Source organism: Miniopterus natalensis, chromosome 3, assembly GCF_054644295.1.
Source record: "Miniopterus natalensis isolate mMinNat1 chromosome 3, mMinNat1.hap1, whole genome shotgun sequence".
Lineage (NCBI taxonomy): Eukaryota > Metazoa > Chordata > Mammalia > Chiroptera > Miniopteridae > Miniopterus > Miniopterus natalensis.
In genome coordinates, this window is record NC_142083.1 from 76,117,492 (window position 1) to 76,139,269 (window position 21,778).

General features: G+C 54.7%; 1 protein-coding gene across 3 annotated transcripts; it reads right to left on the bottom strand.

Annotated features, from left to right (window-relative positions):
- Positions 1-585: 585 nt before the first annotated feature.
- Positions 586-17,346, bottom strand: STX1A (syntaxin 1A). Of its 3 annotated transcripts, XM_087815600.1 has the most exons (10): positions 17,292-17,346; positions 9,321-9,398; positions 8,880-8,979; positions 6,163-6,237; positions 5,354-5,427; positions 5,149-5,257; positions 4,947-5,020; positions 4,007-4,144; positions 2,301-2,411; positions 586-1,983 (listed from the first exon to the last, which is right to left on the bottom strand). In XM_087815600.1, the coding sequence occupies exons 1-10, from the start codon at positions 17,319-17,321 to the stop codon at positions 1,906-1,908; spliced, it is 867 nt and encodes a 288-aa protein (XP_087671726.1). In that variant the 5' UTR covers positions 17,322-17,346; the 3' UTR covers positions 586-1,905. The 3 variants fall into 3 exon arrangements, with proteins under 3 accessions (XP_087671726.1, XP_087671724.1, XP_087671723.1); XM_087815598.1 differs by having other exon boundaries at positions 586-2,411; XM_087815597.1 differs by lacking the exon at positions 586-1,983 and having other exon boundaries at positions 2,315-2,494.
- Between the last annotated feature and the right edge of the window lie 4,432 nt (positions 17,347-21,778).

Consider the following 21,778-nt stretch of genomic DNA (forward strand, 5'->3'; position numbering starts at 1 on the left):
CTCTGTGATCCTAAACAAATATAAGTTCCACTGTTGGTGGGAGCTACCACCTGATTCCACTGTTCCAGATAGGTTTAAAGAACTTAACTGTATGAAAGCACTCTTTTACCCTACAAGGAACATAGGTAGATTTCATTAATTTAGGGCTTCCCTCTTCTTCTCTCTCTCAAATCAGTTTTAAAAAGAAGGCATTATCTAGCCCAGCAGTCTGGGCTGACCTTTGGCCCTGAGCTGCATCAGCAGCTGCTGACCAGCCTAGCATTTGGTTGTCTCGGGCAGTCTCTTGTCTGATCACCTGTAGTCAGAAGAGCAAGTCCTGCCTATGCTGGGGTATATAGGGGACCATCTAGAACACTGATGAGAGGGAATCCACTTGTCACCAGTGACTTGAGGAAAGTTCTGGGCTCTCAATATAGAACAGACATCAGGCATTGAGCAAGAGCTGAGACAGGCTGGAGTTAAAGGCTGAGAGAGGAGGCTGGGATCTTTTGACTCTCAGCCCCTTCTCTGTATTGTCACACATATTCCCCCCAAGTCCTAAGGCCATGACACTGTAATAGTAAGAAATCTAGAGTAGAGGCATGGTACAGATACAAATGTTTATTCTACATAAAAATTTCACAAAACGGGCAGCTGGTTGTACCAAGACCTTTGGTGAAGGGGTAAAGGAGGGGAGGGAAGTCATTAAAGAAGGCAACACGGACAGTGGTCACAGTCACTGGACAGGAGCAAAGCTGAGGGAAGGTGGGGCTCAGACATGGCCCCATCCCCTAATGCATGCACTTGCATGCACACTCCTTGCCTGTCAACAAGGAAGAGAGGGGTCTTGAAGTGAGGGCACGTTTCTGACTTGAGAAGCCCAGAGATGGTGGGGAGGGAGGTACCCCTCCCTGACTGGCTGCTGAATACTGCATCCAAGATACCTGACACTCGTGGCACATCAGTGGGGGACAGCAAGGGCAGGACGTGACTGCAGGCCTAAGTAACATCTGACTTCCCAGAGCACAAGAGAGCAGGGACCACTGTCCCAAACATGCAACACACAATGGCTTGAGGACCCGACTAAGGCCTGCTGGGAAGAATGGCTGGCCCAGGCTGTGAGCTTGGCCTGACCGGTCTGCCTGCCTCCCTAGCCTCCAAGGGTGGCTGGAGACCAGGCATCAGCCAGCCTCTTCCAGAATGTTATCTGGGGTCAGACATAGCCCAGGGGGGTTGCTCCTGGGGCTCTAGGAATGTGGGGAGGTTGAGGCAACCGAAGACCTATTGGACTCTGCCCCTAGGTAGGAGAGGGAGCCTGGTCTTGACACGGCCAGAAGCCACCTGACCACAGCACCCTGAGCCTCCCTGGCAGTGACTGGCTATTAGAGGCTTAGAGCTGGGCTGTCTCTCAGGGCCACCCCTCCCCTAACCTGAAAAGCAGCACCATGTGGCCAGCTGGTCCCCACCCCTCAGGGGGCTGGGCTTAGGGGGACAGCTGGAGAGGACAGGATAGATGGATGGGTTAGTAGGAGGCAAGGTTGGGGTCCAGAGAGTCTTGATGCCCAGAGACGGCAGACCCCAGGTTAAGAGTGGGATTACTGAAGGCAGAGGAAGTAGGAGCATGGCTACCTGGGAAGGGTGAGACAGCCTGGGCCAGGGCCTGAGTCTGTCCCTTGCTGACCTATCCCCACCCCGCTGGCTGTTTCCCAGCCTGGCTCCCCTCTGCCTCTTTTTGTACAGACACGCACATTGTTACAAAGATCATGCACATGACGGCTCAGGGCAGGGTGGGTATGGAGGGCCCCGTGGCAAAGAAAGGAGCAGTATGGAAATGGGAAGGAGGGGTCTCTGAGCCGAAGGGATTCAGCAGCCAGGGAGCCTCCTTAGGGTGGACCATCCAGAGTGGAGAGGCAGGTGGGGTAGTTTCTATCCAAAGATACCTCCAAAGATGGAGGCAATGACAATACCCAGAACCACACAGCAGATGATGATCATGATCTTCTTCTGCACCAGAGAAGCAGGAAGGAAAGGCCTCAGTCAGATTATGGGAGCAGTTGGGTCTGAGCAGAGCTTTGAGGGGATTGGGGCTATTGGAGAGGGGGGCTGTGATAAGGGTTAAGGGCTAGAGAGAGTGGGGGGCTGAATGGGGGAAAGGTGATGACCTGGATTGGGTCTGAGAGTGATTATAATGAGGCACTGAAGACCTGGGAGAGGTGAGTGAGGCTGTAATAAGAGCTGAGAGGTGGGATAGAGGTAGAGGAGGGATCTGTGACCACTGATGGGTGCGTAGGAAACGTGGTTGTGGAGACGGGGCTACTGACCCGGCGTGCCTTGCTCTGGTACTTGACAGCCTTTTTGGTGTCTGACACTGCCCGCTCCACGTAGTCCACTGACTGCTCCACATTGTACTCGATCCTGTCAATCATTTCCCCCTGCAGGGCCAGGGGTACCCAAGCTCCAGAGAGCCACCCTCAGGGTCAGGAGGGGGCTTGAGGCAGGACTTCAGGAAAGTACCCTGGAGAGAAAAGCAATGTGAGTACAGCTTCTCACCTGTGCCCTGCAGGCCAGGCACCCCTGGCAGCTCCCACCTCCCCTGTAGAACAGCTATCCTGGGGAGGGAACTGGCCATGCAGTCTCAGCCAAGGGCGTGGGGACCATGCAAAGAACGCTCAGCTGGGGCCCTAAACCTAGTACCTGGTGCAGAACAGAGGACAGTGCCAGGCAGAGGAAGGCAAGGGTAGGAGTAGGTGGGCTGGACTGTGGCCACAGTGAGCACCCCCATTCCATCCTCCCTGCGCATGATGGTTTTGTCCAGCTCTATTTGATCTTCAGCCTTCAAGAACAGCCTCCCCCCACCCCACCCCCAGCCCTCTTGGGAGCTGCAGTCTGGTCCCATGCAGCCTGCACAGGCCACTCAGACCATGACGCTGCCCAAAATTCCCAGCAGCAGTGTGCTGACAATGGACCACCGCTCCCATGGGCATCCATGTCACCATAATCTTTCACTGGGATGGCAGCAGCAGCATCCTCATGACCTCCTTGCTTCCTTATTCAGGTCACACTACTCCCACACTTAAGACCCTCTAATCTAGAAGAGATTTCACCTGCCAAGGCCCCGTCTACCTCATCTCTAACACATACCACCGCCCCCTGCCCTGCGTGCCCCCCGCCCCCCCCCCAGCTGCATGAACCTTTCTATTCCTGAAATATGTCAGGACCATGGTGTTGCTGTCCCTCTGCCTGGGCCAGCTCTTCATTCTTCTCTGGGATATCAGGATATCTCCAGAGCTCAAACACCACTTCCTCAGAGAGGCCTTCTCTAGCCACCCCATCCAAACTGGCCTCCACAGTGCTATGTATATCAAAATGGTATTCCAAGTGTAACCCTTGGACTAGGAGCATCAGCATCATGCTTGAGCACGTTAGAAATGCAAATTCATGGGCTCCTACCCAGACCTACTAATCTCTGGGAATGGGGATTGGAACAGGACAACTTATAAGAAAACAAGCCCTCCAAGTGATTCTTGGGCACTTTCAAGTTTGGGAATCACTGCTCTATCACCATGCTGCCTTCTAACATCTCTTGAGCACTTGACACAACTGGAAAATACTCTAGTTGTCATTTACTTGTGCTACCCTTCAACAGACATTAGCTCCAGGAAGCAGGCCCTCAGCTCTCCTGGTCACTGCTATATCTCCAGCTCCTAGAAAAATGCCCATTCACAGTGCCTACATGACAAACAGCTAGTGGATAAGAAAGGTTAAGGTGGGGAGGGCCATGCAGGGCCTGGGGTCCTGGAGGGCCAAACAGAGCCATGCAGCAACTAGGGCCCGGTGGCTGAGCCATGCAGAGGGCCCTTTAGGTGAGTGAAGTCCTGGAGGCAATTTTAATAGCAGGTAGGTAGTTACCTGAAGACTTGGTCCCTCCCAGGCAGGGCAGCGTGTTGGGCAGAAAGGGTGGGGGTTAGTGCAGCCCTGGGTGCTACTGTGGGCTGAGGGGCAGGGCAGTGGGGCCCCAGGCACTCACCTGGCTCTCCACAAGCATGGCCATGTCCATGAACATGTCGTGTAGCTCACGGATGCTGTTCTCTAGCTTAATGATCTCACTGTGCCGCGTCTCAATCTCACTCAGGGCCTGCTTGGAGATGCTGGAGTCCATGATGATCTAGGGATGGGAGCAGTGGGCTGGAACCCAGGCACTTGCTGAAGGGTGGGAGTGGGGACCAGGACAGCAGGAAACCAACTGCAAAGGCAGCTGGGATGGGCAGTAGCCTGCGAAGAATGTTCTGGAAGGAGGGCCTGAGGCTTCTTCCTTAGCTGCAGTACTGCCCCCACTTTCTGCTCAGCTCTTACTAGCTGTTACCTAACTTCTCAGACCTGATTTCCTACCTGTAACATGGGGCTGTTAACACTCCCTACCTGTGCTTGTGCAAGGTAACTGCTAAGTGATAGCTTTTATCACCAGTGTTGTACAGAGCCCAAGATGACTGCCCCACAGACCCAGGACTTAAACCGCCTTTCTCCCGTCCCCTTTCCTGTTCTTCTTCCTGCACTGAATGTAGCTGTCCCCCATTTTCTCCTCCTAGAACCCGCACTCCCAAACTCCCTACTTGTATGCCACCTTCTTCAGGAAGCCCCCAGCTCAGCAGAGCACTGAGCTTCAACTGAACTTAGAGATGGCCTAGGGCACTGTGTCTCCTGAGGATGGAAGGAGGCCCAAGCTGGTGGTGAAATGGGCAGGGGTAGCAAGGAAGTGGATTCAGTTGAGAGGAACCAGGATACCTTTGCCACTAACATTTATGTGACCTCAACCTAGTCCCCTCCTCTCCCTGAGATTTGTCCTTCTCTAAAAACTGCCTCACAAGGTGGCTGTGTCCAAATACTGCCCATATCAAGCACTCCAGGGTCATGGTGGGAGGGGTCCTGGTAGGAGGGGTCCCTATGGGAAGGGTGGGGTCCACACTTACCCCAGAGGCAAAGATGGCTGGGTTCCCACTCTCTAGCATATCCTCCAGCTCCTCACTGGTCGTGGTCCGGCCAGCTGCAAGCAGGGGTCACATTGAGTGTAGCCCTCCCCAGGGAGTTTAGCAGCAGCCTCGTCCTGTACTTCAGCCTTGCCCCCACCCTCTGGCTCCATTCCTGAGCCCAAGCCCCAACCCCTCAGCTTACTGATCTCCAGCTGCCTCTGGATCCGGCCCTTGCAGCGCTCCCTGTAGTCACATTGTGTGGCATTGTACTCAGACATGACCTCCACAAACTTCCGAGACAGTGTGGAGTGCTGGGGGTCCGAGATGGGGGTACAGGTATCAGGCCCAGCCCCACATGGCCCGAGAGCCTCAGAGGCCAACTGCCCACCCAGAGGCCTAGCCCCCACCTGCGTCTTCCTGATCCTCAGGTCAGCGGATGAGCGGTTCAGGCCTTCCTCCTGCTCGATGCTCTGCTCAATGCCTGGGGGAACAGATGGCTGCTGAGCCATAATCTTCCGCCATTCACCAATGACCCCCAACCCACACACCCAGGATCTGTCTTAGGAACTCCCCTGGGGAGATTTGTATGGCCTGTAAATGGGGTCACATGGGAAACAAAGGAAAAGGGAGAGCCAAGCACTGATGGAGGAGGAGCCAACAAGGGCCCTTCTAGGCATGATGCATGTGTACACGTGTGCACATATGCACACCCACTTGTGAGGCCTCAGGCACATACCAAGCTCTGTACGTGTGAGCTCCTACTATATATTAACCTGGTGGCTCAGACCCATGCTGTCTCTTTGCTCAGGAAGGTTGTACACCCAACATGGGGCCATGTCCAGAGTGGGGAGGGCCAGGCGGTTGCCTGTGCATTCTGGGCATGCACATCTATGCTCACACAAACACATGGAGGCTCTGTGTAGAACCAGGCAGTGCTGGCCAGTCCTCTAACCCTCTTTAGGTGAAGTGGGGGACAGTGCCCAGATTGGAGCACTCCCTAGACAAAACCTCAGGCATATGTCCCAAAGCCCAGACCACAGCCTGGCACAAACAGGCCTGCAAGGTAGCTGTTGAATGAATGGCACAAGATGGCAGCCTCATAAAGGAAAGCAAGACCCAATGTACCCCCTCAAAGTTGATGAAACCCTGTGGGCTGCGTGGAGGAAGCAGGCTTGGAATGCCCCCCACCTTAGACAAGGCTGGAGCCCAGACTCACTCTTCAACTTTGAGCGCACTTTGTTTGCTGTCTTCTTTATGTCGGACATGAGTTCCTCCAGCTCCTCCTTTGTCTCTGGGGAGGAAGAATGGCGGGGGTAGACACCCTGGGTTCCCCCATGCCAATGTTTAGGCTCAGCCTCCTGTAAAGGGGGCCCACCAAGGTGGGGCCCTGGATAGACCCTGGATCCTGGGTCTTCCCTCTTCCTTGGCTAAGGCTCTGCCTGCCCCTCCAATCCTAGGCCAGGGACACACCAGCTGCAGCCTCACCGCCTGTTATGCTGCCTTCCAAGGAGCCTCCCTTCTTTTGCTGGCTCCCCTACCCCCTGCAGATAACAGATGGGTCTAAATTTAAGGCAGAAATAATTGTAGAGCAGCTGGTGATGCTGGAGTTGGCACTGGGGAGCATTTACTTGATACTTGCCTGAGCTGAAGGTGGGGGGGGTGTGGGCTCACCTAGCATTACCTGGTCGCTCAGGGGGGTGAGCATCCATCCAGCCAGTGGGCGACCAGGGACCAGGGAGGCAGAAACCAGCCCCCCCTACATCAAGCATCTTGGGAGGGGCAGACCTTGTTCTATTCACAAAGCCCCCCTCCCCAGGTGCTGAGCTCAGTGGAGGACAGGTGCTGAGTGCCCAGTGGATGGACAGGGGCAGGAGGCACCTGGCCTAGGTGGGGAAGACTTCAAAGAGGTGGGTAGCATAGTTGGACCTAGAGGTAGCAGGCACCTGGGCCTATGAGAGGGTGAAGTTGAGGGAAGTCGGTAGCTGGTGTTTCTGGCCCTTGTTCCAACTGGAACTATCTCCCTAAAACTGGCAGAGGCCATGAGGGTGCCCATCTTACCCCACTCCCTGTGAGAGATTAGTTGGCAAAGGGGGGCAAGATAGCTGCTTTCCTCTGGGGTGCTTGGTGGAGAAATGGGTCCTGGCAGCACGCCAGCCTCAGGGCAGTCCCCCCAGACCCCACCTCCCAGAGAAACCACAACTGAGCTCCTGGCTGCAACCTTTCTCATCTACTCTCTGTTTGCTTCCAGGACTGGGGCTTCTTCTATAGGGGATTGGGGAGGGGCGTTTATAGCAAAGGATCAGGTGAGGCCACTCCCAAGTGGAATATGAGTGAGGTGGAGTCCTGCAGGGGGACACGACGAAGGGGACTTGGAGGAGGAAGCCTCTTTGGTATGAACAAAGGAAAACTTGGTTACCAGATGCTCTAACGTCTCAGCCTTTTTAGCTCAGACCCAAAATAGCCCAGTCTGGATGGCAGCCCTTAGAGGAAGCAGAGCAAGCCTCAGCCCAGGAAAGTCATCCCCCGCCCCACTTCTATCTTTCCTTATGACTCCTCTTCAACTCTCCTTGCCTTTGCCCTAGGACCCTTTGCTTTACTCAGCTCACCTCAGCGACCTCCTAACTGCTCAGCTCGCAGGTAGCAATTCTGAACTGGTTGCTGCTGTGTGATATGGGGAGAAGTGCCGAAGGCAGCACAAGGGAGCCCGGGGAAGAGCTAGGCAGCTCATCACCCCAAGCCACCCCACCTTCCAGCAAGTGAGAGGCCAAATCTCCAGCTATTTATAGTTCCTGTCCCACAATCAGCCCCCTTCTCACCAGCAATGACCCACCACTGACAACCAGATACACATGAGCACATAGACAAATCATGTCACATGCTGCCGTCCCAGACAAGCCTCTGGGGAAAGGAGCAAAGCATGATGACTGCTCTGGATGTATGCCCAGCTTTGGGTGGTTCCCCTTTCCTTTGTACCCCTTTGTGGGACAGTCACCCAGGCTCCCAGATGATTCATTTGCCTTCCAAGGGCCTGGCACGAGGCTTGGTTAGTGGGCATTGGCCTTGGGTTCAAGCTCACTTTGGGACTGTGAAGAGATTTTTTTCTCAGTGCTTGAGGATGCCTGAGGGCGAGGGGCCATGGATAGGGAGGCAGTGCTGGAGATGAAACTGAAAACAAGCCCTGAGTGCCTGGGTGGCAGGCTGTGAGCCCTGGCCCGTCACTGCCCCCTGGGGCTGAGGGTGAGCTCCCTCCAGGGGAGGGGATCTCTAGCCTGCATGTTGTCAGCCTGGCACATAATAGTGTAGTAATCAACACCTCAACAGACACTGTGACAGCCAGGTCAGGGAGACCTGTCTGGGGACAGAGTGGAATGCAGACACAAACAGGCTCCCTGTGCAGAGGGAGAGAGGTGACTTCCTGGAGCCCTGAGAATGCTTGCCTCCAGGGTACCAGTGGCCAGATGTCAAGGCTGCCAGCTCTTTCCGGAAGCTCTGCCTGCTTGGCCAGCTTGCCCTCCTACAGCATTGCCACTTCAGAGCTGCCATCTGCTCCCCAGGGAGGCAAGGGAAAGGGAGGGGCCGGGCTGAGAGGCCTCCTATTCATCAGAGTAAGCTCCCTCCCTCCTTGCCTTCCTCCCAGAGTCCCAGGGCTGTAGCCAGCCCAGGGCCTTTGTAAAAAAGTCAGTTTACCTAGGGAGGACAGGCTGGCTGCCTGACCCTACCCAAGTCTGAGGAGGGCTGCCCCTCCCACCACACAAGTCTTTGTAGGAGACCTGATTCCAGCGTGTGATACTGAGCACTGAACCCCCTATGCTGGGCCTGGGATAACTGTGTTTCCTGAGGCTCCCACAAAGCCCTCCCCAACCTGGCCAGGCAGCAGCGCCTTCCTAGAGGCCTATGGGGCCTAAAACCCACCCCTCACACCTAGATACTCACTCTCATCAGGGTTAGGGGAGGCCAGGATGGCGCTGTGCTTCCGCTTCACCTCCTCCACATTCTCAGAGATCTTGTCAATGAAGCCTCGGATCTCCTCTACCTGTGGAACAAGGCCAGGTGATCAGGAGAAAATCCAGGGATGGGGCTTCTTGGGTCCATGGCTTGTCCAGAGTGGGGCCAGAAATCAGGCTCAGGGCCAGGTTGGGCCAGATTTCCAGTGGTGGTGGGGTTGGCTGCTCCAAGGTCCTACTAGACTGGGGTGAGGAGGCTTTGCTCCCCTCTGAGCTCATCTATGCACTCTCAAAATAGCTTCATTAATTGGTGCCTGAGAGCTGCTGAGCCAGGAACAGGTGTGTAAGTGCAAGGCCTGGCTCAAAGTTGAGATGTGGTCACCCGAGGCCTGCCAATGTATGGGGAGAGGTTGGGTGTGCTGGCTCCCACCTGTTCGAAGAACTCATCCATGAAGCGGTCTCGGTCCACAGTGACAGTGACATCGTCGTCGTCATCGCTGTCCTTGGCCTGCATGGGGGTATAAACACATGAGCGTACCTGTGGTTGGACTACTGGACCTGGCACCCCAAACTGCCTGGCATCCCTAGATATCAGGCTTGCAGTTGCAGGACCAGGGCCCCAACCATTCCCCTGTCCTCTTGGCAGGGACAAAGCCTGGCTGTGTCCTCAGCTCCCAGGCACGGTGATACCTGAAAGATCCCTGGTGACCCAGCATAAGGAGAGGGGCCTTGCCAGTAAGTTGGTGACAGGGCCAAGTCTCCAGGCCAGGGACTCCTCCTGCCCAGCTACCTGCTCCTTCCCCACAGGACTGGGGTCTTCCCAGAACCTCCCTCACTCTAGGGTGCTGCTCGGGGGCCCTTCCATTGGCTGAGCAAGAAAACCTCAGGGCTTGGTCCATAGGCCATTGGCCCTAACTCCCAGACGTTGCCTGAGACAAGCCACCTAGAAGCCAGAGTTGTCTACTCTCCTGGCTAGGAGTTCCCAAGCTCTCTTTCCAGGGAGGGCTCTGGAAGTGGAGGCCTGGACTGTTCCGGCCTGAGCATGCCAACACCTCCCAAAAGGCTGGATGGCTCAGACACAAGGCGATCCCCACAGCGCCCTAGACACTCCTGAGAGAGAGACTTCCTTGTACGGGGCTCTGCCAGGTGCCAGCTTTACCCACTCAGTCTTCTCAGGATCCTTTCTCTCCTGGTCAGTCTTGACATGGGGCCTTGACCCTCTTTCTTTACAGGTCAAGAGCTGGCCCCAGAAGGTACAAGAGGCCAGTCATGTTACCACTTGGTGGGGCCTGCCTTAGGCCTCAGCCACAAGTGTAGGCCCCACTCTGCTGCCCCAGGAGCAACTGGACAAAAGCCACCCTCATCACGGGGTGGGGGAGTTACACCTGACTTCCCAGCATGCTGGCCATGCTCATTACTGTCCACCCTACACCTTGACTTGGCCATGGTCAGCCCATTCTGCTGGCAAGGCCAAGGTCCCTCTCCACAGCCAAGCCAGGATACCCATGGCAGGACTGTCACCCCTCACTAAGACTGGGGTTCTCTGGCTCAGTCATGCCTCTTCATTTCTCAATGCCCCAAGGGGAGGAGGCACTGGCTGGCTAGGCACTGGCCCTCACCTCCACATTCCCTTACATCAGGGCCCAGGATAGAGGTCAGGGGGGATAGGGAAGCTGAGAGACTTACCCTGTGGGTCTATTTCTCCTCTACAAAATGGGGACAGAGATACCTGGCTGCAGGGAAGGAGGGCTGAGGAAGGATGGGGAAGCACAGCATGTTGTAAAGGGCTGTGCCCCTAGGGCTCTCGGGGTCCCATTACCCCACCAAAGTGGGGCTTGGCTAGGAGCTTTATGGAGACAGCTTAGAGGGGCCCCTCTCATCAAGAAATCACACCTCCTCCCCCAGCAGCTAAAATAAATCCTGGCTTCCAAAAGTGCCTGCAGCTGCTAGCAGGTGGTCCCCCTTCCCTCACCAAGCCCCCCCCATAAACTGGGAATCTTGGAGCCATTTCCACACTTTTAGACCACCCTCCACCCAGGAGTTGAGCCAGAGGAGCACTCCTTAGGGAAACTTAGGCAGAGTACAGCCTGGAAAAGCCCAGTTCCCCTTCCTGGGCAGCTTGCCAGGTTGGCAAGTAACCCTAGGAACTCCTGCCATTCAGTACCCTGCCCTCTCTGTTCTTCTGGTGCCAAGAGAAGGATGGGTGGACTCAGAGGGGTAGAAGAAGAGTTTCCCAGCTCCTTTCCCAGAAATAGTGACCAGCTAGGGCCAAAGACAAGAGCACCTGAGTCACCAGAGATGAGAGTCATTGCCAGAGACACTCGGGATCTGGGCTGGTGCCCCTCTCTGGGACTCATCTTTAGATGTCCAGCTAACGCTGACCTGCTACCTCCACAGCATTCCCAGAGGACTGAAGGGTGGACTTGGGTAGTTTCTCCAGTAGGAGGTTGGCAGGAGAGCCCTCCTCCAGGCTCTCCATCTATGAGAGTAGAGCTGTGGAATGGAACATTTTGGGCCAGGGTCTGACTGGGGCACCCAGGTTGGGGCATTCAGATTGGCCCCAAAGACAACTAACTGGAGGGTTTAGAACCTGACCTTGCAGCTTTGGTCAAACCAGCAGGGGCTCCAAGCAAAACCTTGAGGGGATGCTCCAAGGGGACTCTTCCTTACTAAGTCCTACCCTCCTCTTCACCCCCACCCTCCTCTTCACCTCACTGCCCCAGCCTGAAATCACACTCCAGCTATGCCGGACTCCCTACCTCTTATAATTCACCCACTGTCCTCCCTGCTTTCATAAGCAGTTCCCTCTGCCTGGGATGCTGATTCCATGATGCTAACATTCTCCTCATCCTTAGATGCAACCTCCTTCCAGAAGCCTTCCCGAGCTCCCTTGGGTGAGTATCTAGCTCCTCTGGTTCCCCACTCCCTATCCGCATCCCTACTGGAGTTACAGCCACAGACTCTTAGGCTCTAAGGGATCTGAAAAGTCTTTTGGCTCCAGCTTCCAGCCTCAGCTTGCACACTTCCTATGATGGTGAGCTCATTAGCTTCCCCAGGCAGCTCTGCCCATCCTGGGCAGCCCCAATTATTAGAAAGTCCCTCCTTTTCCTGTGGTTTGGACCGAGGCCATAAAGAACCTGTTGGTGCCCTCTCCCTTGGATGGCCCTGACAGAAATCTGAAGGCAGCATCCATATCCTACTTAGGTTTTTATTTTCAAGTTCACCATTCCCTCCCCTTCAGATCCTTCCCAGGGACCCTAAATTGTAGCTCCTGTCCCTGACTTGTTCAGCCTGGCCTCTGTCTTCCCCTGTAGTACAGGATGCAAACGGAACCTGCTGCTGATTGTGGTCTGAGCAATGCCAAAGAGCTGGCCCATCCCCTCCCTCTTGCTACATATTTTACCTCTGTTAATGCAGCCAAAGATCACATAAGTGATCCTATAGTACTTCTTGCCAAGGAAAGTAAGCCCTTCTCTATCACTGTCTTCTTGGCTGGATTTTGGGCGCAGTGAAGGAACTTTTTTGTTTAATTTCTTCATTTGTTCTGATCCTTGTTCTAGCTCTAGAATCTGATCGCTCGTGAATGTGTTGCCCCCTGCAACCTCATCCACATCTAGGCCACAGCCCTGTAGCACCTTTGTAGAGATGTCCTCCAGATTAACTCACACCCCTAATCAGTTCTCACTGGCATTGAATAAATGACAAGGATGTAGGATGCCAGCACCACTACCTCCCTGCCCCCAATCCAGACACATGCTCCTTACCAAAAGGAAGAAGGAACTAGGAACTAGGCTGGCATGCCATCTTCCTAGTGTCCTGGGCTGGCCACAGTGAATATCATACACATAAAAAGTGGATATCTAGATATCTGTTGAATGATTAGAGCTCCAAACTTGGAAATCCACCAGTCCTCTCTGAGTAGCAGTCACAGCTCTGGAAAGAGGGCTGGGTTGGAACTGGGGACTTGGGAGGCTTCTGTATGGAAGCGGCAGCCAGAGCCATGGCGCAATTAAAAGCTTGAAGGTTCAAACGTCCTCTGGATCAACCCACCTAGACATCATGTAAGCATCCTGCGTGCCACCTGGCCAAAACTAGTCTCTTCCCCTTTTTCCTGAACCCCCTCTTCTGAAACCCCCTGCTTAGAACCCTGTTCCCAAGATGTCCTCAAGTCAGAAACTAGGAGACAACTACACTCTTCCTCCTTCTCTCACATCCAACTAACATTCTATTTATCCTGGTGTTTTCTGTTCATCCTACAGTGGTTCTCAATCCTGATCCAGCACCAGCATCCCTTCGGGGGGGGATTTGACAAAAACAGCTTTCAGCATCCTACTCCAGAGAGATCAAATCAGAATTTATGGCGGTAAAGCTGGTGAGGCCCCTCAGGATTGAGAACTGCTGGTCTGGTCTCCCTCTTTTCTGACCAGCTGGCATCTCAGCTCCAGTCTCAGCACCTTCAGCATGAGCAACAAGGAATAAAAACCAGGCAGGGTGGGAGGGGGGATTGCCCTCACCACAGCAACCTTCAGGAAGAGAAGATCACACTAGAATCACTAACAGGAAGCCCTAAGCTTCCCCTAGTGGAGGCCAGGCAGCCCTGGTGGTCTCGCCTGGCAGAGGCTCCAGGATTCCAGGAAACTAGAGTTTGATTCCTCCAAGAGGCGCCTGCAGGCCAGTCCCCAGGGATGGCGGCAGGCCAGCCAGCAGGGTTGATTCATTCCTACCGAGTAGGAGTTGCTGTTGTCTGCCTCAAGGGCTATTTTTTTCCCCTTCTTTTTTATGACTAATCAAAAGTCAGTATCACTAGAGGAGAGAGGTCCAGAGCCCAGTAGGGTGTGTGAGGCCAAGCTGGGTGTCCAGGAAAGAGGACTCTCCAATCTGATTGCTTCGCCCTCTCCCCATCCTGTGTGTTCCCTCCTCCATCAGATCTCTGCTCTTATCAGGGTCTATTAGGGTGGCACCTTCAGGCAATGGAAAGGGGCTGGGCTCTGCCCCCAGATGCTGTGTGACCATGGATAAACCCCTGTCCCTTTCTGGACCCCAGTTTTCCAATTTGTAAGATAGAAGGTTGGACTAGATAGTCCGTAAATATTCCAGCTGCATCCCAGATGAAAATGTGCTCAAATACATTGTTTCTTTTGGGAACCCCCAAGGAGGTAATTGGAGAGAAGGTGGAAGACACCACCCTGGGCCTGCACAAACCTTCCTGTTGTTGCTCTAGGACCTCTAGTCTCTTCCCAGTAGTGAGAGAGAAAAGGGAAACTGGTGGGCAAAGGAAGACACTGGGTTTTCCATCCAGGCCTTCCCCAGCTGTTCCAGTGGGCTGGGCCCACTCTAGACCAGGTGTCATGACCACCCATCATTCTCTCTTGGTTGGGCATTCCCACCTCTCTCCATTTCCTCACTCTGGTCCCTCCTTTTGGACCACCTATCTCTTCCCATTCAAATCAAACTCCTCCTCCTGAGTCACCCCAAGTCCTCTTCTTCCAGGAAGGCTTCTTTCCAGGTCTGGCCAATGAAACTCTCCCTCCTCCCTCTGTCCTCTGGCTCCTACAACAGGTCCCTTGTGTCCCACACAACTCAGCATGTAGATAACAGTGTTCTGGGCCCAGGGAGGGATCAATCAGCTCCAAGAAATTCTAAGAAAGGAAATAGGAAGGCCTTCCACCTGGGGGAATGAGGCAGCTGCACACCAGGCAGGGCTGCCTGAGGCACCTTGCCTCAAAAGTCCCAGGTTATGTTACTCTGGGCTAGTCTTTGCCCCCTCTTAAGCCTCCAGTTGCCTTTCTGATTTCTGAGGGCTGCCTATAGTGTTGAGCCCCCACACTGGCCCGTATGAGAAGAGGGGACTGGAGAAGGCTGGAGGGCTGAACCTGGCCTGCAGAGAGCTGAGGAAATGTGCCAGCTCCTTCATCAAGTGTGACTTTTATAAATAAGCTCCCTTTGCCGGGCTTCCTTCCAAATGAGGTAGCAATGGGTGCGGAAGGGGGAGGAGCAGGGAGGAAGGAGGTTTGGGGGTGGTGCAAGTTGCTGTCCCAAGCACCACCTGTGTCCAGCCCAGTCAGTACTGGCCTCTTGGTTCCTGGGGATTCTGGTCTGAAAAGTCTAACCCCTGGAATTTAAGGTCTCCCTCAAATATGGAGTCAGAGTCAGGAGATCTGTGACTACCCCTCTTGCCCTGAAAATCTGGGTTCTAGGTATTCCTATCTCCACTTCATAGATGGGATTTTGAGGCCCAGAGGGAAACTTGGAACGGCAGTCCCCAGACTACCTGTTCCACCCCAGCACTGTGGGTTCCTGCCAGCACCCCATCGAGGCCGCTACAAACCCCTAAGGAGCGTGCCTCCCAGCAATGAGTATGGCAGCCTCCTGAACACCTGAGAGGGCTCAGAACACCTGAGAGCTGGGGTCTGGAGAGGAAGCCTCAATTGATTCACATAGAAACCAGGCCTTGCCATCTAAGGGTCCACCTGGGCTAATGTTGGGGAGAGGTGGGGCAGGAGGGTTAGGAGGGTTAGGAGGGGTCACAGAGACACATACCAGAGCAACAGACCTGAGTTCGAGCTCCCTACAACTCAAGCTTTCCTGGGGGTCACCCAGTCCCAGGCAGGCCTAAGTCTGCCTGTCTTCAGGACTAGGCAAAGCCCCTTTCTACTATCCCTCTTGATCTACGAGGTAAGCCACTTGCTCTCTTGTGCCACAGTTTCCCCTTCAGCAGAGGGGATAAAGGCTGAAGAGCCAGAGGTGCAGTCAGATGTAGAGGGCTCTGTTCCCTCTGACCATTGGTTCCCACATATACTATTGCCTGAGCTACCAGGTGCTCAAATATCAGCAGATGCACCACAAGACCATTCAATGCAAAGATAACTTTCTGACAACGCAGCACAGGAAACTTGAGGGCAACCACAAGGGCTGGCAGGGAAGTGTTTAGACGCCACATAGGACATGAGGGACCATCTTCTTCCTTTGGAACCTCCTGGGGTTTACTACTCTGGGAGCTAGGCACTCATCCAGGAATAACACAGATCTGATGGGTAGGGTGGGGGCTGGCAGCCACAGCAATGGGGAAATGGAGGCAGGAATGTACCGGTCCCAGCCCCAAGCTGCCTGGAGGATAAGACTAGTATAATGTGGGGGACACAGACACAAATACAGGGAGTCTCTGGGCAGTGAGGACAAGCCATGGGGTCAAAAGCCCCAAGGATGCTTGAGACTTTCCCTATGAGGGAACCTAGGTCTCTGGCTCCAGGGTGGGCAGCAGGGTAGAGTTCTGGGGAGCCACTGAGCTACAGCTCCCCCAGAAAACAGTGGGCAGGGCCTAGCAGCAGGACGGTCAGCCAGGGGACCAGACACAACTCAACCAGGTCTAGAGCTAAGGGCAGGCAGGCTTTCTTTTCTTCACTGCTCCCCCACAGGCCTGCGGGCTTGCCATTCCTAAGGACAGAGGTGCAAACGTCTTGCTAAAAGGGAGAAGCCAGGGGAGTGAGCGGGGCTGACGAGGAGCAGGCGGCAGGGGTCTCCGTTAGGGGCAGGGGCTCTGTCAGGGCTGGGAGGGGGTGGGCTCTTACTCAGAACCTTTGCGAATCCTCCCACTCCCTCAAACCCCACCCCAGGAGCCACACCCCGGGGGCCTCTGAGACACAGGTGGAAAACAGGTCCAGGTCTGAATGGGGCCAGAGAACCCCGGAAAGGTCTGGAAATGCTGTGGCGGGCCGCCCGGAAGCCGTGAAGGCGGACCGGGGGCGGGTCTGACCCCTCCCGCACCCAGGCGGGCAGCAGATCCCAATCGCGACCCGGTGGGGAGCCGCAAGTGACGGGAGCTACAGGTGATGAGAGGTGATGAGAGGTGATGGGGGGGGGGCGAGCCAGAGCCCGCCACGGAGCCCGGCCCCGCCCGACCGCCCGGTTTCCGCAGCGCACCTCGCCGCGGGGCTCCAGGCAGGGGACCGCTCGGGGCCCTTCCCTCCGCGGCCCCCCGTGTCCACACCAGAGCGGGAACAGGGCGTCGGTGATCAGGCGCCGTGTAGGACGGAGACCGGACTTGCTCCGCGGGCCGGGCAAGAGGTCAGGCTTTTCCGTCCTGCCACCGATCTCCGATTAATACCTCTCCGACCACCCGCCGCAAACAAGGAGGCACCCAAAAGTTTACCTAGGACCCCGGACTCTATCCGGCAGCCCGCGGGTCAACGGGGCCGAGCTCATGCCAGACCGTGACCCCGAGGAAGTCGGAGGGGTGGGACCCTTCGAGGGGTCGGGGTTCCCGGTCCCGCCACGCTCTCTCCCGCCCGGGTCGGGGACGCGGAGGCTGCCGCCCGGGTGACCACCGGAGCCGGGCGAGGAGTGGCCGGCGCGCGGGACGGGCGGCGGGCGGCGGGCGGCGGCGCGCGGGGGCCGGACTCACCGTGCGGAGCTCCTGGGTTCGGTCCTTCATGCTCCCGGGAGTGGCCGCGGCGCCGGCTGCAGCCTGGTGAGTCCCGCATGCGCGGCGGCCGCCCCGCGGCTGCGCAGCGCGGGCCCGGCCCCGCCCCGGCCCCCGGGACCCCGGCCCAGCCCCCAGCCCGGCCCCGCCCAGCGGCCGCCCCGCCGCGCGAGGCCCGGCCTAGAGCGGGTCCTGGGGGTGCGGCGCCTTGCCCCCAACCCCGACAGGGTCCTTGGTTGGGTCGAAGCCCCAGGACCACGTCCCCCCGCGTTCTTGACGCGTATCCCCTGCCGGGAGCGGGCCCCAGAGCCCCTGCTCCCTCCCTTGCCCAGCCCTCCCTCCACTCAGACCCTCAGCCTCATTCTGGACGCTGGATCTTTATCCCCAGACTCTCTCACATCCCCGGGCTGGAGCTTGGACTCCCCCTCCCCTTGATTTCATTGCTTGGACCCTCCAGCACCCGCCTCCAAAAACCTCCTCCGGAGTTCCAGCCTTTGAGCCTCTGCTCGTCACTCTTCCCCATCCTCTCACATAGCCTCAGGCTCTGACCCCCTCTCTCCCCATAATTTCTCAGTTCTCGGTCCCGATGCTGGATGGCCACCCCTTTTCCTTTAGTTTTCACTCCCGGCAGGATACCAGAAACTGTCTGTCTTTGGGAAAGAGAGATCTAAGTTATACTCCCTCTCCTTCCCCCATCCCTGCATCCCCAACCCTGAGCCCCAGCCCCAAGCCTGGAGCTCCCCATTCCTATCTAGAAGCTGGGACCCAGCTCCCTCTGGCACTAAAGGGAAGATCTTAGCAGTACCGTAGAGGGGTGGTGGGTGGTGGCTAGTCAGTAGCAGATGCTCCTTTTCTGGTCCCTGCCAGCATCTTGTAGAGACAGCAGTCACACACACACACCTCCAGCTGTCCCCTCTGTGACCTGGCCCATACCCTCTTGACCTCAAGCCAAGCACACCCCCTTCCCTTTCCCAGGGCTGCCAAGGTGTTTCTCTGGAGTTGGGCCAACCCCCTGCTGCCCAATGTGTCCAGGCCTGGCACTTGTCCCAGACTGTGGGCACAGGTTAGCTGGCTGGTAGACAGGCTAGAGACACTGTTCCAGTTATCAATGGAAAATAGGGCCCAAAAGTAGCTCAGAAGTGGCCTGGCATGAGAGGTAGCCACACCCCTTCCAGTTGTCCAAACCTTGAGTGTCCCACAGAATAAGCATTGGTGGTGCCCCGCCCTTTTTTGGTGGTGCCCATTTGACAGATGCAAAACCAGGACTCACCTGCTAGAGGGACTTGCTCAGGGTTACAGAGAACAAATGGCAGAGAAGGTGCTGCCTGACTCCTGGTCCAGAGTGCTTTCCTGTGTGCAGCATAGTTCAGTGGGGTGGGTTACATGGCCAGACATTGGGCTCTGGGGTACACCACCTCAGAGCCCAGTGTCTGGCCATGTGGGGAGAGGGCAAGAAGGGGGGACACAGCTCCTGCCCTCAGAGAGCCTAGGTGTCATGCCAAGCATCACTTACTGAAATGCACATTAAATGATAACATGGAAAATGAATAAAGAATGAACACGCGTCCTTCACCTTTAAACTCTACCTTTCTGATATATGTCTTATCCTCATTCAATCATTTATTCTTTCATCAAATATTACCTTGGAAACCATGCTCTGGGGCCACTGTTCTGTAACTGATGTGCTCCTAGTGTAGCGGGAGAGACAGACATGGTTTCAATATGTGGAGATCCAGGGTGGCTTCCCAGAGGTGGTGATGTTTGAGCTGGGTGTTGGAGGAGTGGGACTGCAGCAGGGAGTGGTGCAGGCTTCCTGAACAGAGGAAGGAGTGTGCCAAGACACTGGGGTGGGGGAACATTTCAAGAACTGCTTAGGTATGAGAATGAGGCATGGGTAGGAGGTGAGGGAGTGAGGCCTTGAATGTTAAATTATATTTTGCAGACGAGGAGGAGGCAATCATTCCTTTAATAAAAACGTATTGAGCATTTACTGTGTGCTGATTGTTCTAGATGTTGGGGACTTGGCAGAAAACAAGACAGACAAAAGTCCTTGTCCTCATAGAGTCCACATTCTAGTAGGGGAAAAAATGATAAACAAAATAAACAAACAAATAAATAAGTAAATAACATATAATGGTGATAATATACTATGGAGAAGATAAAGTAGGAAAGAAGGGGTAAGGGGTGCTGCGTTTGAGGTGGGAATTCCAACTTTATTTTATTTTTAAAAATTTTTGTTTACAGTGGTACCTCGGTTTTCGAATGTTATCTGCTCTGGAAGACTGAGTTCTGAAACATATGAAACCTGAGGGATCCACAGCTGACAGCTGGGCCTCAGGATCTTGCCCTCATCAGAAGCCGTGGGGCATGTTCGACTTCTGAGGCGTGTTGGAAAACTGAAGCATTTCCTTCCAGGTTTACGGTGTTTGTAAACCAAAATGTTCGTCAACGGAGATGTTGGAAAACCGAAGTACCACTATAAACTTTAGAGAGGGAGAGACAGAGAGAGAGAGACAATGATTTGTTGTTTCACTTATTTATGCACTCATTGGTTGCTTCTTGTATGTGCCCTGACGGGAACAAACCCACCACCTTGGTGTATCGGGACGATGCTCTAACCAACTGAGCTACCAGGCCAGCACAAGGTGGGCATTCCAATTTTATTTTATTATTATTACTTTTTTATTTTTGTTTAAAGTATTACAGATGTCCCTTTTTCTCCCCAATGACCCGTTCCCCCCCCCATTCCTTTCCCCTCCCCAGGGGCATTCCAATTTTAAATGAGATGGTCAAGGAGGCCTGAGATGGTGGTATTTGAGTAAACATCTGAAAGGGGTGAGGGAGTGAGCCACACATGTCTCTGGGGGAAAGCATTCTGTGCAGACGGAACATTAAGTGCAATGCCCATGCGCAGGGAGCATGTTGGAGAAACAGCAAGAAGGCAAGGATGCTTGGAGCACAGTGGGTGAGGAAGAGCTCAGAGGAGCTAGTCAGAGAAGTAGAGGGAGGGGCTTTGTAAGTGATGGTGTCCTTTGGCTTTTACTCTCTGACTGGGGTGGGAGCCGCAGGAGGGTTTTGAGCTGAGGAGGGACATGATCCACCCTAGGCTTTAACAGGATTACTCTGACTGCTGGGTGGAGGAGAGACCGAAGGGGACTCGGAAGCAGGGACATCACTTAGGAAGTTGTTGCAGTATTGCAGGTGGCTGGGACAAAGGTGATGGCAGTGGTAATGGTGAGAAGTGGTCATATTCTGGATACATTTTAAAGGTAGAGCCAACTGAGAGAGTCAAGGGTTTTGCCTGAACACCTGGAAAGATGGTGTTGCATTTTCACAGGTGGGAGAAAGAACTGGAGGAGCAGGTTGAAGGTGGGGGTAAATCAGGATTTGGGGTTTGGACCTATTAAATTTGAGTTGCACATTAGACTTCCCAATGGGGAGGGCAAGTAGGCCACTGCCCATATGAGTCTGGAATTCATGGGAGAGGTCCAGGCTGGAAGTGGCCAGCATGGAAGTCTCTCAAAGCAAGGGACCAGGCCCCTCTGTAGCAGCATGGACAGCTGGATGTAGCAGGCTGCTGTGGTGTCCAGGAGAGAGACCAGAGACCGTAACTGTCTGAATAAAAGCAGGACCCGTCCAGCTGCAGAAAAGTGTCAAAGGCACTCAAGAGATTTACTTAATATTACTATAGTTTATTTCACTAATTAAAAGAATATGTCTGTTGTAAAACATGAAAACAATGACAGATATTATGAACTAGGGGCAACAGGTCCTGGTGACTGATTGTGCGCAGACAAGAGCAGAACTGGTGCTTGGAGGAGGAACAGATCCAGGGAAGGGGAAGAATTCAGACCAGGATGTGTAGCCCTGACACCCAGGAAGACATGTAAATAGTGGATGTGGAGCTGGCGTGGAACACTGGCTGGAGACTTGGGAGGCAGGGGTAGTCTGTTTTGTGTGGAGATGGATGTTGTGGGCCATAGTCCAGGGAGTGCGAGCGTGCGCATCTACGGAAGGAGACACAAGGACTAAAGGTGGAAGTGGAATACTCCCTGACAGGTGAGGGATGGGCAGAGACAGAGGAGCCAGAACATGGCAGGGGCTAAAATAGACACTGCTACACAGATGCCATGGTTCCCCAGAGCAGCCAAGCTCCCTGCGATCAGGGACCACTTTACAGAGACAGGGCATTTGAATTGGGGTTTAAAGAATGAGTAGGAGGTGACCAGGTGAAGAATAGCACTTAGTGTGAGTATAGCATTTATTGTCCTGTGTGGATATTGTCTGTGGTGGGTGTCTGTCCCCTCATTAGATGAAGGGAAGGAACTGGGTCATGTTCTTATTGATTCCTCAAGGCTGGCAAAGAAAGTGTATTTGTGTAGTGAATGGTAAATACCTGCACGCTGGAATGATCAGTGCTCCCGTAGAGGAAAACTGGGAGAAAGGCTGGGCATTTGAAAGCTCTCAAG